Source organism: Staurois parvus, unplaced genomic scaffold (assembly GCF_062004578.1).
Source record: "Staurois parvus isolate SC_StPar_1 unplaced genomic scaffold, SC_StPar_1.0 ptg000744l, whole genome shotgun sequence".
NCBI lineage: Eukaryota > Metazoa > Chordata > Amphibia > Anura > Ranidae > Staurois > Staurois parvus.
The window spans coordinates 1,799,135-1,815,571 of record NW_028318540.1 but is presented as its reverse complement, the minus strand read 5'-3'; the positions used below and the strand labels follow the sequence as shown (position 1 = coordinate 1,815,571).

General features: G+C 40.3%; 1 protein-coding gene across 2 annotated transcripts in view; it reads right to left on the bottom strand.

The window, feature by feature from the left end:
• The window catches only part of CACNA1S (calcium voltage-gated channel subunit alpha1 S), a 342,071-nt gene that overhangs the window by 151,305 nt on the left and 174,329 nt on the right, over positions 1-16,437 (bottom strand). For both annotated transcript variants that reach the window (XM_089654106.1, XM_089654105.1), the window contains 2 exons: positions 7,478-7,588; positions 2,942-3,025 (listed from right to left, as the gene is read on the bottom strand). In XM_089654106.1, coding sequence (XP_089510232.1) covers positions 2,942-3,025; positions 7,478-7,588 — 195 coding nt within the window. The remainder of the gene's footprint in view (positions 1-2,941; positions 3,026-7,477; positions 7,589-16,437) is intronic.

Genomic DNA, 16,437 nt, shown 5'->3' with positions numbered 1-16,437 from the left:
CGAAGCTTAACAGAGAGCTAATGTATCTGTTAATAGAGGGGGACAGCTCATTATAGTAAGAAAAGAAGTAGAATAGAGTAGAGTGGGTCACAGAATGATCTAATGTAAAATATCCTGTAAGAAGATAATCAGAACAAGAACATCAAGAATTTGCCACAAAGAGTATGGGTGAGCATAAGCAGTCAAATGCATTTTTTAGTTGCTTGGTTGATGATATTATACTATATCATACACAGAGCAGGGACTGACATAACAAACACAGTATTAAATCAGGGGAAAACAGAAAAACAAAATATAATCATTAAATAAAATAGAGTAATTGTATTCTAAAAGTATAATTACACTGGTTATTACAGTGGGGGAAATAATTGTTTAATCCCCTGCAGATCTTGTAAGTTTGCCCACTTCCAAAGAAATGAAGGTCTATGATATTTATCATAGGTGTATTTTAAATGATAGAGACAGAATATCAACCAAAAATCCAGAAGAAACACATGATACAAATGAGTTGCAGTTCAGTGAGTAAAATAAGTATTTGTTCCCCAAGCAAAACATGGATGGTGGAGAAACCGTTGCTGGAAAGCACAGAGGTAAAATGTTTCAGCTCACGCCATACATTTTCTATAGGATTAAGGTACACCTTCTTGAGCCACTCCTTTGTTGCGTGGGCAGTATGTTTTGGGTCATTGTCATGCTGGAAGACCCACCCACCACCCATCTTCAGTGTTCAGGCTGAGGGAAGAAGGTTCTCATCCAAGATTTTACAATACATTGCCCCATCCATTGGCCCCTCAATGCAACAAAGTCAGCCTGTACCTTTAGCAGAAAAACAGCCCTAAAGCATAATGCTTCCATCTCCGTGCTAGACTGTAGGGATGGTATTCTTAGGGTCATAGTCAGCATTTTTCTTCCTCCAAACATGGTGAGTCGAGTTAATGCCTAAGAGCTCAATTTTGGTCTCATCACAGCACTTTCTCCCAATCCTTCTCTGAATCATGTACATGTTCATTGGCAAACTTCAGAAGGGCTTGTAGATGTGCCTTCCTGAGGAGGGGGACTTTGTGGGTGCTGAGAATTTCAATTCATGGCAGCATATTGTGTTACCAATGGTTTGTTTGGTGACTCTAGTCCCAACTGCTTTGAGATCATTCACAAGCTCCTCCCATATAGTTCTTGGCTGATCCCTCATTTTTCTCATGATCATACTTACCCCATGAGGCGAAAACTTGCATGGAGCTCCAGACCAAGGGTGATTGATGGTTATTTTGCATTTCTTCCATTTGTGAGTAATCGCTCCAATTGTCTCCTCACCAAGCTTCTTGCTGATGGTCTTGTAGCCCATTCCAGCCTTGTGCAGGTCTACATTCTTGTCCCTGATGTCCTTTTGACAGCTCATTGGTTTTGTCCTTGGTGGCGCCCAAGAAAAAGATTTTGTGGGCAGGTGCTCTCAATGACAACTCGTTATGTGTATTACCTCCTGTTATGCTTATCTACATTACTATTAAAGTACACTATTGGAGACTCTTCTCTCTGGCTTGTTTGCTACGAAGCCCCCCCCCTTTTTAAGGTGAATCCGTGTGACCGGGAATATACTTATGTGAATGGTTCCCCCTGCTGGCTGATGATTGCTTCTCTGGAGCCTGGATATCTTCCTATGGTGTGTTTCTTGCCTTGTTGTTGCTGGCCAGATGACCTCCTGTGTGACATGTTTCTAGACCCAGATGACCAGGAGTTGGTCCTAATTTACTCCAATGCGCAATAGATTGCGCTTTCTGGTTAGTGCAATCTACATCTATTTTCACAGCCACGGCAGTCACGGATTGTCAACCTTATATTGTCGACTTCCGAAATTATTGACTTTTATTATTTATGTCACTATATGCACTTTATACACCAAGTTGTGACATTGTTCCACATCACTGTCCTTAGCGCCCTGTAGCGCAGTTTACACTTGTTATATTTCATGATATACGTATATGATATACTCATCAGTTTTTATTAATTTTTATGGATTCATATTGCTTTTATGATACTATCTATCCATTTATATATTGATATTTATCGATTCTTGCTAGTTTGAGCGCTGCATATATATATATTTACATTTTATGAAGAGGTTTCAGAGGTTTACCTTTTATTCGAGCAGCTTTTCCCTCTTTATTTTTGCCAATTTTACCCAGCGCTTGTTTTACTAAATTTTATTGTCATTACGTGTATACATAACGAGTTGTTGTTGAGAGCACCTTCCTAAATTGACAGGACTAATCTGTGTATCTCATGAGCACATAACCAGTCTGTGGGAGCCAGGATTTTTTTTGGTTGGTAGGGGATCAAATTCCTATGTAACTCACTGAGCTACAATTCAATTTATAACATTTGTATTATGTGTTTTTTCTGGATTTTTGGTTGATATTCTATCTCCATCATTTAAAATACACATATGATAAAAAAAATAGACTCTTCATTTTTTGGTAAGTGGGCAAACAAAAATCTGCAGGGATCAAATAATTATTTTCCCCACTGTATGTCCTATGATAAAAACAGTGATGTGCCTATTTACATGAAAATGTAATATTTTTATTTCTTTATTTACTGTTATTGTATTTCTTCTTTCTTCTTATAGGGAACTGCTTCTGTATTTTTTCATCCATTTTCACCTTTGGATCCATCAGCTATTATTAGCAAATGTCTAACTACTCACTTTGGTAGTGATTTGGTAAAGGTTTTTAGAACAAATGGGGCTGAAAAGTAACCATTCTCATTGCAATTAACTGTCCCTAGCTGTCAGCTGCATCTTTAAGTAGAGGAAGGCTATAGTTTTCCAATCATGTACACAATAGGGTTAGGTACAGTTTGCCTAGTGAGCCTTTAGTAGAATGCCCATATACTGTATATTCTGCTGTTGTTGTTGTAGTTTAATTAAATGATTACCATTACTCACATCAATCTCACTAAGAATGACATCGATTATGCTTCCTATAACAATCAGGAAATCAAAAACATTCCAGGGGTCTCCAAAGTAGCCCTAAAAAGTGAAAAAGAATGCATTATTTACAAAAAAATGTGCAATCTTATTTCAGTAAAGAGTTCTTATTCTTAAAGAACCATATAAATATATACCACCGAAATCGCACAAATGGGCCCCAACATCACTCAAATTAAACAGGGCAAAAAAATTGACCATATATGGAACTTTGCAGGTGTCCAAATATATCTAAAATGTACACCACAGTTAAAGTGGTAGTTAATTTCTTATATATACCCAGTGAACTGACTGGTCTTAGGTAATAGACAGAGATGAAACAAATCCTCCTACATACTGTTAAGTAACTGTTCATCTGCAGTCTTCCCTTCTCTACATCTGTTCAAAGTGCTGAATTCATAAAGCTTGTTCAAGAAAGCTGTCATTACATTCTATAGAGCTCAGTGAGGGGAGCTCTGCAAGCTGATTGAAGAGAAGAGACACATTCCCCCTCCACACAGCTCACAGAAACAGAGCTGAGCCTCTCAATCCACTGGAGGTCCCTCCCCGTCACCATTTTTCTCTGGTTGTCAGGAAACTTGTCAGAAGTAACTCATGCTGATAGCAGAGGAATGAAGCAGCAGACAGAAATGATACTTAGTGCTCCTAATTTAGACATGTGCGCACCATAGATGGATATGCTTTGTTCATATTTCATGTCTGAGGTTTACAACCACTTTGAAGTTTTTTCATAAATTTATTCAGTTTCAGATTTGTAAATAAAGTATACAATATTCTCCAAAGTAAAATATTATCAGTATACTGCTGACCTTCCCACCCTTTAATAAAGTACTTATATCTTTGATTTCAAACCAGATGGTTTCCAAAGTTTTGAATGATGATAACAGGGGTTATTTTCAATGGTTATTACACAATGCATTTCATGATCCCAAACTTCCTACAAATTACTCTGTGTTATACATATATAGTATATTTGTTGTACATTTATTTCATTGAATGTGGACTTGGCATCCACCTGCCATGAAATCAAAGATGTGAGTACTTTATTAAAAGGTGGGAAGGTCAAGATGTACTGTGAAACAAATCTTTTAGGCAGCTCTCACATTGATGCTTTTTTGATGTTCTCTTACCTTGCTAATAACGCAATAATCATATTTCCCTTTAAATCCTATGGGTCTGTTCAAAGCACTGTGCTGTGGGTGTGGTGCGTTTTATAAAGTCCTGCATGCTGCATCTTTGGTGCACTATTAAAAACAGCACCAAAAACGCAGCTCTCCATTGAAACAAATGGAAGTCGGCAATGCATTAAAAATGCACAACAGTTACATTTTTGGTGTATTTTCTGAGACATATGCCCATGTTTTACAGGTGCATATTGAAAATCTAGCAACCAGAAAATGCACCCGAAAACGCATTAAAAAAACATTAAAACATGCATATACGTTTTTAATGTATTTTTTCAAGGGAGTAGTGTGAGAGCAACCTAACTGTAGAACATTTTGTGTGTGTTTGAGTATATGCATATATATATATATATATATATATATATATAATTTAGCTACTATGGTCAAAATGTTATGGAATTTCAATGTTTAGAAGAAACTGAATAAATGTTCGGAAATCTTTTGACTGTGGTGTATATTGTAGATACTGTATATTTGGGCACCTTTAAAGTTCCATATATAGTCATTTTTTTGTCCTTCTTATTCTTAAAGGTAAACTCTCAGGATTTAGGGTTCTGGTTTACATTTTCTATGTTTTCACGTTTTAAACTGATATTTATATTTTTTTCCTTTACTGTGCAGCACCCTGCCCTAGGCTGGATAAACTTAGTTTTTGTCTCTGCTGTACCCAGCTGAGCAGCCATTTATTTTCTTGATCTGGTCAGGTCTCCCTAAGCTTGACTACTCCTGAGTATGAGGGTTAGCTACTGGGTTATGAATATGTAGTTTATCTCAGTCAATCCCTGTGAGGGGCCACCCAGACGGTGTGGCTGGGGCGAAGATAAATGTTTAAGAGGGCAGTTTAGAGCTCTCTTCTCCTGGGCTTCTGCCCCTGTGAGGCAGCCTGCGCTACTATTCTGGAGCTGTTGTTGTCAGGCCTCATCATGTAATTGGCTGAGAGCATAGGGGTAACTTGGATTTAGGGCAATCTGCTGGAAAATACTGCCTGAAGCTCAGCTGGAAACCTTTCACTGAAGAGCACCACAGGATAGCTGTCTATGGACAATGTGAGCAGGACCTTGCTTAGAGCTCAAGGGGTGCTTGTGCTTTGATAATTAAATGCCAGAGATTGCTACATGGACTATGATTATTATTACAGAGTTATAGATTAGCTGACTATCCCCTCTACCTCCAGCAATACTTAAAGTGTTACTAAACCAGGACCCTGCATTTACTATATCCAGTCTCCCACAGTGTACACAACATGGAAATGCAATTACTGTAGTAAATATGAACTGCTATATACCTTTTCTCATCAGCAGTTAGAGCAGTCTTGTGACTTCTATCAGTGTCCAGCTGAGCAATGGTTAAAGCTTGTAGAAGGAGTTTTTAATTCTGTTCTGACTGTCCAAAGAGGCTGCATGACCCCTGACCCTCTGTCTGGACAATGCTGATTGGACCTGTGCTGATTACATGCACTCTCCCAAGAAAAAAAACAAACACATCTCTAACAATACACACCACACTAAGCATGTGCAGCTTGCCCCCAAGGCTCTGTTCTATCAGCAGATGGATTGGGGACAGTAGAAGAAGGGGAGGATCACAGAAGACAGGATCAAACATCCTTTATACACAATGCAGAGGATTAAACCCTTAGGTTCCATTGTGAGTATAACAAGCATGGTTTACTGCATAAACAGATTGATTTTACTGTTGTGGGTTTACTAACACTTTAAGGCTGTTACTGAAGAGTCTGTCTTCCAATACCTGCATGTGTTTTGGAGTATCCCGCACCCTCATCCCTCTCTCCTGTTCAAGTACTGCAATAAAACTTCAAAAAGGATAACCCATAGACTGGACTGCCTGCTCTGGACTGACTGCTCTGGAGCTGGTACCTGGGCCTGGCAGCCTCTGCAAATGTAAGGGAGACCTGTGTATTTTCAGGGGCCCCTCGGGGGTGAGCGCTACAACTGTAAACATTTAATGGGTTGCACCCATGACACAGGTGTTACAGAGCAATATGGACACAAATATAAAGAAGATCCTCCTGCGCTTAAATGGAGCCCTAACCCTAAAGCTGCTAATACTAAACTTATACCCAATAAGTGAAAGTGACAATAAACACAGTGTAGCGCTAAGCATAAACACTAATATGATGAATAACATAAAAAAAAATTAAAAAATATAAATACAAGTGAATATATTAAGACATATAAATGATATCTATATGTGCACACTACTCAATCCCCACTAGAGGGATCCAATAGCTAGATAAATAGTAAGTGAAACACGTGAATTCCCTCTATGAGAACATAGGTGCAAACCAGTGCTATGTGTTATACATTACACAAAACAAAAATGCAAACAGCACTAAACAATATACAATGCAATCCACACACAAATAAATATATATATATAATCCAGTCCCAAAGACATATATGAACGTGCTCCAACTTCACTCTCATGCAAGTGATGATGTGCAGGTGATCAATACGTGGCAATCTTTTAGTGGCCAAATTGCCCCCTCACCTCCCCACACAGCTACCAGCATAAACTCTCCCAGGATCATATTGCTTGGAGTGAGGAACCCATACCACCATTGAGGGAGAACCTGTGAGGAGTCTGTCCCTATAAGGATCAGTGTGATCCTTGAATCGTGCTGGCCCTTGGGGTCAGTGTAAGGAGGTGAGGGGGCAATTTGTCTTATTATATTCACTTGTATTTATATTTTTTGATTTTTTTTCATATTATTCATCATATTAGTTTTTATGCTTAGCACTACACTGTTTATTATTTACAGAGCATTATGAGTTTTCCAAAATGAGAAACTGCTTTCCTCAAGACTCTCTTTTGCATTGAAAGTGTGTATGGAGAAGTGGAAGTCACTCCATGAGGTTTTGGACTCTGTAAACAACAGTCTTTTTTCCAGTAGAACTGCCAAAAATCAATAGGTAAACACGTGAAAGGGTGCAAAGAGTTCAACCTGCTTTTTGAAAAATGTAGATATGTAATATGCAACATTTCATATGTACCTGACTAAAACGTTTTTAAAAAACATAACATTTTTGTTTTTAAAATAATAAATAAGAAAGAAAATACATGTGCAACACTATATACTGCAGTAACCTTACAAAATTAGAATTCATCATGTACTTGTCTGGCGTAGCATGTGAATTCTGGGTATGGGTTACTGCACGTAATTAAATAAAGCTGATAATTAACTTAGTCACTAAAATTACAGATATTATTCTTGATTACATTAATATAAATGGTCCTAATTTATTGCTTTCTGCATTTGCTTTATTAAAGTATAAATTTTCTATAAACCCACCTTTGCTTTGAATGCTGCCAGCTTGAGCAACATTTCTACTGTGAAGATCCCAGTAAAAGCCACATTGAGGATGTCAGACACATAACTGAACTCTGCCGTCTGCCCATAGTGCTGTATAATGACAAGAAACAGCTCAAAGAGATTCATACACATCAAATGACACTTTTTAGTGAACCTGTAACAAATAGTTTCCTGTTAAAGACAACCTTATCTGCCTCTTGCTCAGCCAGCCTACACTGTGTGCACAATTATTAGGCAAGTTGTATTTTTGAGGATTAATTTCATTATTGAACAACTACAGTGCTCTCATTCAATCCAAATTGTTCCTAAATCTCAAACCTGAATATTTAAGAAAGTAAAAGTGCGGTTTTGGCTTTCTTAGGAGAATATCTATGTGTGCATAATTATTGGGCACCTATTAGTCCTCATGCACACTGTACGTTTTTACAGCTGCTGTTTTTGGCTTTTGAGGTTTTTTCTGCAGGCAGTAAACTCTCCAGCATGTTATCCTATCTGTCCATGCACAAATAGACTGTAGGGCCATTTTTTGGATGGAGAAAAACCCCAGAACTAGTGGGTTTCTAGAGGAGTTTTTAGCTGTAAAAAAGCTCTAATGCTGAAAAACGTGGTAAAACGCAGTAAATCGTGGCAAACCAGTGTTTTTGGACTTTTTTTGACCCCAAAAAACCTGTAAAAAATTGCTAAAAACACAAAAAACGGCAAAATGCCACTAAACGCTAATACAAAAATACTGAAAAACTCACGTTTTTACACAACTAATGTTGCCAGCATTATTTAAAATGCCCAGTGTGCATGAAGCTTTAGTGTTTAGAATTATTATGCAACTAAATGGAAAACAAACATTTTCCCATCTCACTTGTTTATTTTCATCTGTGAAAGTAAGAATGATAAACAAACAACAATAAACAACAAATATACAAACATTTCTGACATTTAGAAAAAAAAACAAAAAACCAATATAGCCACCCTTCTTTTCATTAATAGTCATAAGCCTTCCATTCATGGAGTTTGTCCATGCAGCAGCAACCAAGCCTCCCGAGACACTGTTCATAAGAGGTGTACTATTTTCCTTCACTGTAAATCTCCAGTTTAAGAACCCACGAGTTCTCAATAGAGTTTAGGTCAGGTGAGGAAGGAGGCCATGTCATTATTATTTCATCTTTAAGGCCTTTACTTTCTAGCCATGCAGTGGAGTACTTCCATACATGCAATGGAGCATTGTCCTGCATAAATATCATGGTCTTCTTGAAAGATGCAGACTTTTTCCTGTACCACTGCTTGAAGAGAGTATCTTCTAAAAACTGACAGTAGGTTCAGGAGTTGATTTTGAGTCCATCTTCAACCTGAAAAGGTCCAACTAGCTCACCTTTAATAATACCAGCCCACACATTGGTGGCATCTGAGTCAAAGTGCAGCTCTATGCCGTTATTGATCCATCCACGGGTCCATCCATCTGGTCCGTCAAGAGTCACTCTCATCTCATCAGTCCATAAAACCTTTGAAAAATCTGTCTTCAGATATTTCTTGGTCCAGTCTTGATGTTTCAACTTATGTGTCTTGTTCAGTGGTGGTTGGATTTCAGCCTTCCTTACCTTGGCCATGTCTCTGAGCACTGAACGCCTTGTGCTTCTGTCAACTCCAGGTAGGTTCCAGTTCTGGAATATCAGCAATGTAGGATAATGTGTTCCTGGTAGCCTCATGTTTGATTCTTCTCAAATCTTTGGCAGTTAATTTGTGTCTTTTTTTTCTGAACATGTTTCTTGCAACCCTGTTGACTATTTGCAACACAACTTTTGATAGTTCTGTGATTGTTCCGTTCTCAAAACACTGACTATGTGTGGCTCTAAACGGACAGCTAAACCCTTGTCAGAATCTCCAGCAAACAGAAGCCCACTGCTTGTGTTGTCTACCAAAGAATCCAACTTTATTTTATAGGTGAAACTGAAACACAATACAATAACAGCATATCAGTATACATAGAATAACTAGTGTAACATAAATGACAGATGACACAGAAGAAAGGCACTTACAGGTGATGATGTCTCAAGCCCCTTGGGAGAGAAGCAAGCACACTGCATCCACAGTTAATAGAAGTCTAAAATGGCTGACGAGCTTCCTAAACCAAGAGTCATTTCCTGTCTGAGAGCTTACATATCCAGAGGAGAACTGCCATACATGTTTGCCACTAGATGGCAGTGGTACACTACATGTCCCATATAAGTAACTTTAATTCAATTAGCCTGTGAAGGCAACACACTCCCTGCCTGATATAATATATTATATCACTTTCCCTGTACATCTACTGTACAGGGAAAACACATAAGAAAATACATTCCGGCCTAGATTGGTAACATAAACTAAAACATGAGTCCACAACATATCAGGGTCTTTTGGCTATGGTACTTCAAGCTTATGGCCCACATGAAGAAATAGTTTAGTCCATAAACCCATCTTCGGATTGGAGTAGCCGCCCAAGGCCAAACTATCTCCAACCCCAATTGTAATCCACAGGATGGAATTTAACTCAATTGCGAATGTCTCACCTGAACGCTATCAGTGAGGAGCTCTCTGCTATGTATTGTGCCAGCTACACAACAGAAATGCTATTCAAAGGAGAACAATGACATCTGAAACTGGTCTAGTATACACTTTAGCAGTCCCTTGTTTTGTCACTTTGACTTCAACCTTTCTGACATTACCATCTTTACTTGGCAATGTATTTGTGACAATTCCCACAGGCCAGTTGTTTCTGCTTTCTTGACTATCTTTCAATAAAACAACATTTCCATCTTTGACGTTGGGACTGGTCTCAGTCCATTTCTTGCGACTTTGTAAGGTACACAGGTATTCTCTCCTCCATCTCTTCCAAAACATATCAGCCAGGCATTGGACTTGTTTCCATTGCTTTACATGAAGTTCTGTTGTACTAAAGTCCCCATAAGGGGCCGTTAAAGAGTCTACCTTTTGGGTCAAGAGCATGGCAGGCGTAAGAACTGTAGGATTATCAGGATCTGTAGATAGTGGTACCAAAGGTCTTGCATTAATGATAGCCATAACTTCTGCCATGAAAGTACTCAAAGTCTCATGAGTCAAACGAGTAGGTTTAGCTTGGAGTAACATTGCATCTAAAATGCGCCTAGCTACACCTATTAATCTCTCCCAAGCACCTCCCATGTGAGATGAGTGTGGAGTGTTAAAGATTCATATGCATCCTTTGTCTTGAAGATAGTCTAGAAGTTCTGCATCATTTGAGCATATATGCAGCTCTTTGCATGCTCCTACAAAGTTAGTACCTCTATCAGAGCGAATCAACTTAGCTGGACCACGAACAGAAAAGAATCTTCTTAGAGCGTTAATGAAACTGGATGCAACATGGACTCAACCAATTCTATATGCACTGCTCTTGTAGAAAGACATGTGAAAAGAACAGCCCAGCGTTTGCTGTCAGCACTGCCTCCTCTAGTTTGTCATGTTACAACTGCCCAGGGGCCAAACACATCAACACCCACACTAGTGAAGGGAGGTTCAGGATTGACTCTATCTTTAGGCAACTCTGCCATCTTTTGGCTTTCCAATCTCCCTCTGAGCTTACGGCACACAACACATTTGTGAATGATTGCAGACACTAGACGTTTTCCACCAAGAATCCAGAAACCTGCAGCTCTGATTGCACCTTCTGTTATGTGGCGCCCTTGGTGAACTATCTGGTTGTGATAATATCTTACGATCAATGTAGCAATGTGGTGATCATGAGGAATGATGACAGGATGCTTCTCCTCATCTGACAGCGTGGCAAAGGATAAACTGCCACCTACTCTCAACAGTCCATCTAAATCTACAAAGGGACTCAGTTTTGTAAGACGGCTCTGTTTTGGAAGTGTCCTTTGTTGTTCAATACAGTCATATTCTTGTCTGAAACATGCGTGTTGTACAGAAGAAATTATAACTGTTTTGGCCTGTGAAAGTTCTTCTAAACTGACTCTTTCATGGAAAACTCCCCAGCTTCCGGGTTGATCATCATTAGTTTTCTTTTGGAAGCTTTTGGCAACATGAATTAATTTTGCTATAACCCTGCTTAGTCTCTTCCAGTTGGAAAATCTTTCGAAACAATGCGGCCGTAGTCTGGTGTCAAAGGCTTTAGTACTGAAATTTACTACTTCTGACCTAATTTCAGGATCAGCTTCAGGATCCACTAAAGGATAAACATTGTTGTCATCCGGACTATCTACAGCTGTCTGATACAGAAAAGGTGGACCTGAGAACCATATAGAGTTCTGAAGGCAAGCTATCTGTGTAGGCCTGGTAGCATAATCTGCAGGATTTTGTTCTGAGGGTACGTAGAACCACTGCTCTGGACAGGTTGTTTGTCTGATCCTATTCACCCGATTGGAGACATACAAGAAGAATCTCTTTGAAGTGTTGCAGATATAGCCTAAAACTGTTTTACTGTCTGTAAAGAATTTCACAGCATCTAGGCTCAGGTCTATCTCGTCTCTCATTAGCTCTTACAGTTCAACCGCTAGTACAGCTGCACATAACTCTAGGCGTGGAATTGTATGTGCCGGCCTAGGGCTCAGTTTAGATTTTCCCATTACGAATCCAACATGACAGACATTTCCTGCATCGCTTATCTTCAAGTAAGCGACTGCACCTATTGCTATAACAGAGGCATCTGAAAAGATGTACAGTTCTCTCTTGCAGGCCTGTGACAAGGAAACAGGAACATAACATCTGGAAATTTGAAGACATTGTAAAGCTTGTAAAGACCCTGTCCATTGGACCCACTCATGGAGTCTTCTTGTGGAAGTAAGGCATCCCACTCACTTTCTCCACTTGACAGTTCATGAACTAAGGCCTTACCTTTTATGGTGACTGGTGCTACAAACCCGAGAGGATCATAAAGACTGTTCACAGTGGATAGGATCCCTCTTCTTGTGAATGGCTTTTCTGCTAAAGAAACCTGAAAAACAAAGCAGTCTTTATCTAGATCCCAGCTTAGGCCTAACTCTTCTGTAAAGGAAGGGTGTCTGTTCCCAGGCACAGGTCTTTGAGATCTTTAGCTCTATCTTCTGCGGTGAAAGCTTCCATGACTTGTTTGCTGTTAGAGGCAATCTTATGTAGTCGCAGATTAGACTCCGCCAGCATCTGTTTTGCTTTGTTGAGAATGTCGACTACTCCTTTAGGTGTGTTAGCTGAAGCAAGTCCATCGTCTACATAGAAATGTCTCATCACAAAGTGTTTGGCATCTTGACCATAACATTCTGCACCTTTCTGGGCAGCTTTGCGCATGCAGTATATGGCAACAGCAGGAGACGGGCTGTTACCAAAAACATGTACTCTCATTCTGTACTCTGTCACCTCTTTAGCTATGTCATTATCCTTGTACCACAGGAAACGCAGGTAGTCACGATGGTCCTCTCTCACTAGGAAACAATAAAACATCTGTTGCACATCACCTGTGAAAGCAATAGGCTCTTTCCTGAAGCGTAAGAGGACACCCAGAAGTGTGTTATTTAGATCTGGGCCACTCAGTAGTACATCATTCAATGAAACACCTCCATACTGAGCACTGGAATCGAACACAACTCTTATTTGGTCTGGCTTGTGTGGATGGTAAACGCCAAACATTGGCAGATACCAGTGTTCTTTACCTTCATCCAGTGACGGTGCTACTTCAGCATGATTATTATCAAGCATCCTTTTGATGAATTCTGTAAAGTCTTTTTTCACTTCAGGTTTTCTTTGCAAGGTTTTACATAGTGTGTTCAGGCGCTTCATGGCCTGCTCTCTGTTACTGGGTAAGTAACATCTTGGTGTGCGAAAGGGTAAGGGAGCTACCCAATTGTTGTTTTCATCTTGGAAAGTCTCTTTATCCATGATATGGAGAAAAGCTCGATCATCTATAGACATTGCTTGTTTGTCGCCATCTTTTGTTCTCTGGAATACTGAGTTCCCTAAAGTGACTCCATGCCACTACTAATGTCTCTATTGTAACTAGAAGGAAAGTCACAATATGATTTTGGGATGTTAAGGGTTTCTTTCACAACAAAGCTGTTTTGGCATGGACTTAGAAGGGATGTGCGTCCATTCAGTAGCACAGATGTCTTTGACGTATTGACACTGTCAGGCCGACGTACTGCTCCTAGAAAAACTTCTCCTACTATGACCCACCCTAGGTCAAGTCTTTGGGCATAGGGGGCATTAAAGGGCCCATTAATTTGTTGGCGTACCTTATGTACTTGTAGAATGTCTCTCCCAAGAAGTAGAAGAATAGAGGCATCTGTCTGGATAGCTGGAATAAGGTGAGATATTGAATTGAGATGAGGATGATGACGGGCTACTTCTGGTGAAGGGATCTCTGTTTTATCATCCGGTATCATATCACACTCTATCAAAATGGGAAGTGAGAGATGGACTCTCTTGTCAAGAGACTCAATAGTAAAGTCAGTAGCTCTTCTTCCTGAAGTTTCTATCATTCCTGCACATGTCTTTAGGGTGTATGGGATAGCACTTGATGTAATGTTGAAGGCATCAAAAAAGTCTGACCTTGCCAGTGACCTGTTACTCTGTTCATCCAGAACTACATACATCTTAACTGCCTTCTCCTTTTTCCCTGTGGGGTACACTGTTGCTAGGCAGATCTTGGCACATGAGCGTGGACTTGTACTGTCGCCACAGATTTCAGTGCATTTGGACATTACTGAGGTAGCTGAATTATCCTTTTGCTCCCTGCCCTCATCTTTCTGCTCTTCAGCGACCTCTAGTGGTTGACGCAATGTATCAGGGTGTAAAGCTGTGATGCGTCTGTTACTGCCACATTCTGAGCAATCCGCTTGTATTTTGCAGTCTTTTGCTACATGCTTAGTGGATCCACAACACTTGAAGCAGATGCCGTTTTGTCTAAGAAAGGCTATCCTTTCCTTGATGGGTTTACTTTTGAACCCTTTGCACTTGTTTAGAGGATGGGGCTTTTTATGAAGTGGGCAAAGTCTGTCAGGACCTTCAAAGGTGTTTACCTTGTAGCTGCTTGGACAGCCTGGGTCCTCAGAGGGAACCGTTGTCTTGTGGGCGATCGCTGAAGTCCTATTGTAGGATCTAAGTGGCTTTTCTGCCTTTGGCAGTTGACTGCTGGTGATGAAGGAAAAGCTGGGATCACACCGGATCCTTGCTTGCTGCTGTACAAATCTAGAAAACACAAAGAAAGGGGGGAAGGGGACATCATATTCTTCTTTGTATTTGGCTCCAACACTCACCCAATTTTCTTGCAGGTTGTGAGGTAGTTTCTCCACTATTGGCTTAGTACCGCTGGCGGTATCTAAATGTGCAAGTCCTCTTAAATAGCCTTCTTCTTTGGCACACTGGACTTCCCAAAGAATATCACCCAGCTCTTGCAGTTTCAAGTTGTCTTTGCTGTTTAGCTTGGGACAAGACTCAAGTCTTTTCATTAGAGCACCTTCAATTGCCTCTGGTGATCCATATCTTTCCTCTAGCCTTTGCCAGGCCATATCAAGTCCTGCTGGAGGGTTAAATATATGTACCCTGCGCATCCTTCTTGCATGTTCTGCTGACTCCGTCCCAAGCCATTTTATCATCAGGTCCAGCATCTCGGCTGCTGATAAGCCTAAATCTTTGACTGCATACAGAAAAGAAGACTTCCATGCCCAGTAATTCTCAGGGCAGTCATCAAACTTGAGAAAGCCCGAATTAACCATTTCTTTACGGATAAGATATTTAGTGACATCTTGTGTACTCTGGTGTTTGGATTGCTGTACTAAGGATTCATTTTTAATCGCTCTGGTACTGCTGGCCTCATCGGTTTGTTTTTGTACGCTCAGGGGTTCTGCTGGTCTTGGTTTAGATTCAGCTGATTCTGGATTGGTTTGTTTTTGTACACTCAAGGATTCTGCTGGTCTTGGTTTAGATTCAGCTGACTCTGGATTAGGGAACTGTTTTGTTGCATTGCTGCTTGAATGTTCTTGGACATACTCCCTTGTGCGTTCTACTGAGGAGAGGGGTTTCTCAGGCACATATGGGCCTTCGTGGATAGACCCACTTCCATACCGTTCCATTTCAGCATAAGCTGCGGCCTCTGCTGCGGCGGCTGCACACTGACGCTGAAGAATATGCAACTTTGCTTCTTGTTCTGATTTTTCTTTTTCTTTCTCTGCTCTTTCCTTCATAATGGCAGCCTCTGCTGCTGCCGCGGTGGCTTCTTTCTCAGCAATTTCCTTCATAACGGTGGCCTCTTTTTCAGCGAATTCTAGCTGAACACGAGCTGCCTCTGCTTTGGCGTGAGCTCTGGCTAAAAGGGCACTTGCTGATGAAATCTGACTGGACCTTGCTGATCTAGACGAGTGTGAGTGTGCATCATCTTGCTGGACACTTGGCATGCTCTCCCTCCCTTAATGTGTCCCGGGTGACTGATCTTCAGCCTTATACTGTCTTCCTGATCTTAGACTCATTCTGTCTGTGCAGTGACTCCTATCTCCAGGCTTGTTGCGCTTCACCTTTTCACTGTTCCGTTCTCAAAACACTGACTATGTGTGGCTCTAAACGGACAGCTAAACCCTTGTCAGAATCTCCAGCAAACAGAAGCCCACTGCTTGTGTTCTCTACCAAAGAATCCAACTTTATTTTATAGGTGAAACTGAAACACAATACAATAACAGCATATCAGTATACATAGAATAACTAGTGTAACATAAATGACAGATGACACAGAAGAAAGGCACTTACAGGTGATGATGTCTCAAGCCCCTTGGGAGAGAAGCAAGCACACTGCATCCACAGTTAATAGAAGTCTAAAATGGCTGACGAGGTTCCTAAACTAAGAGTCATTTCCTGTCTGAGAGCTTACATATCCAGAGGAGAACTGCCATACATGTTTGCCACTAGATGGCAGTGGTACACTACATGTCCCATATAAGTAACTTTAATTC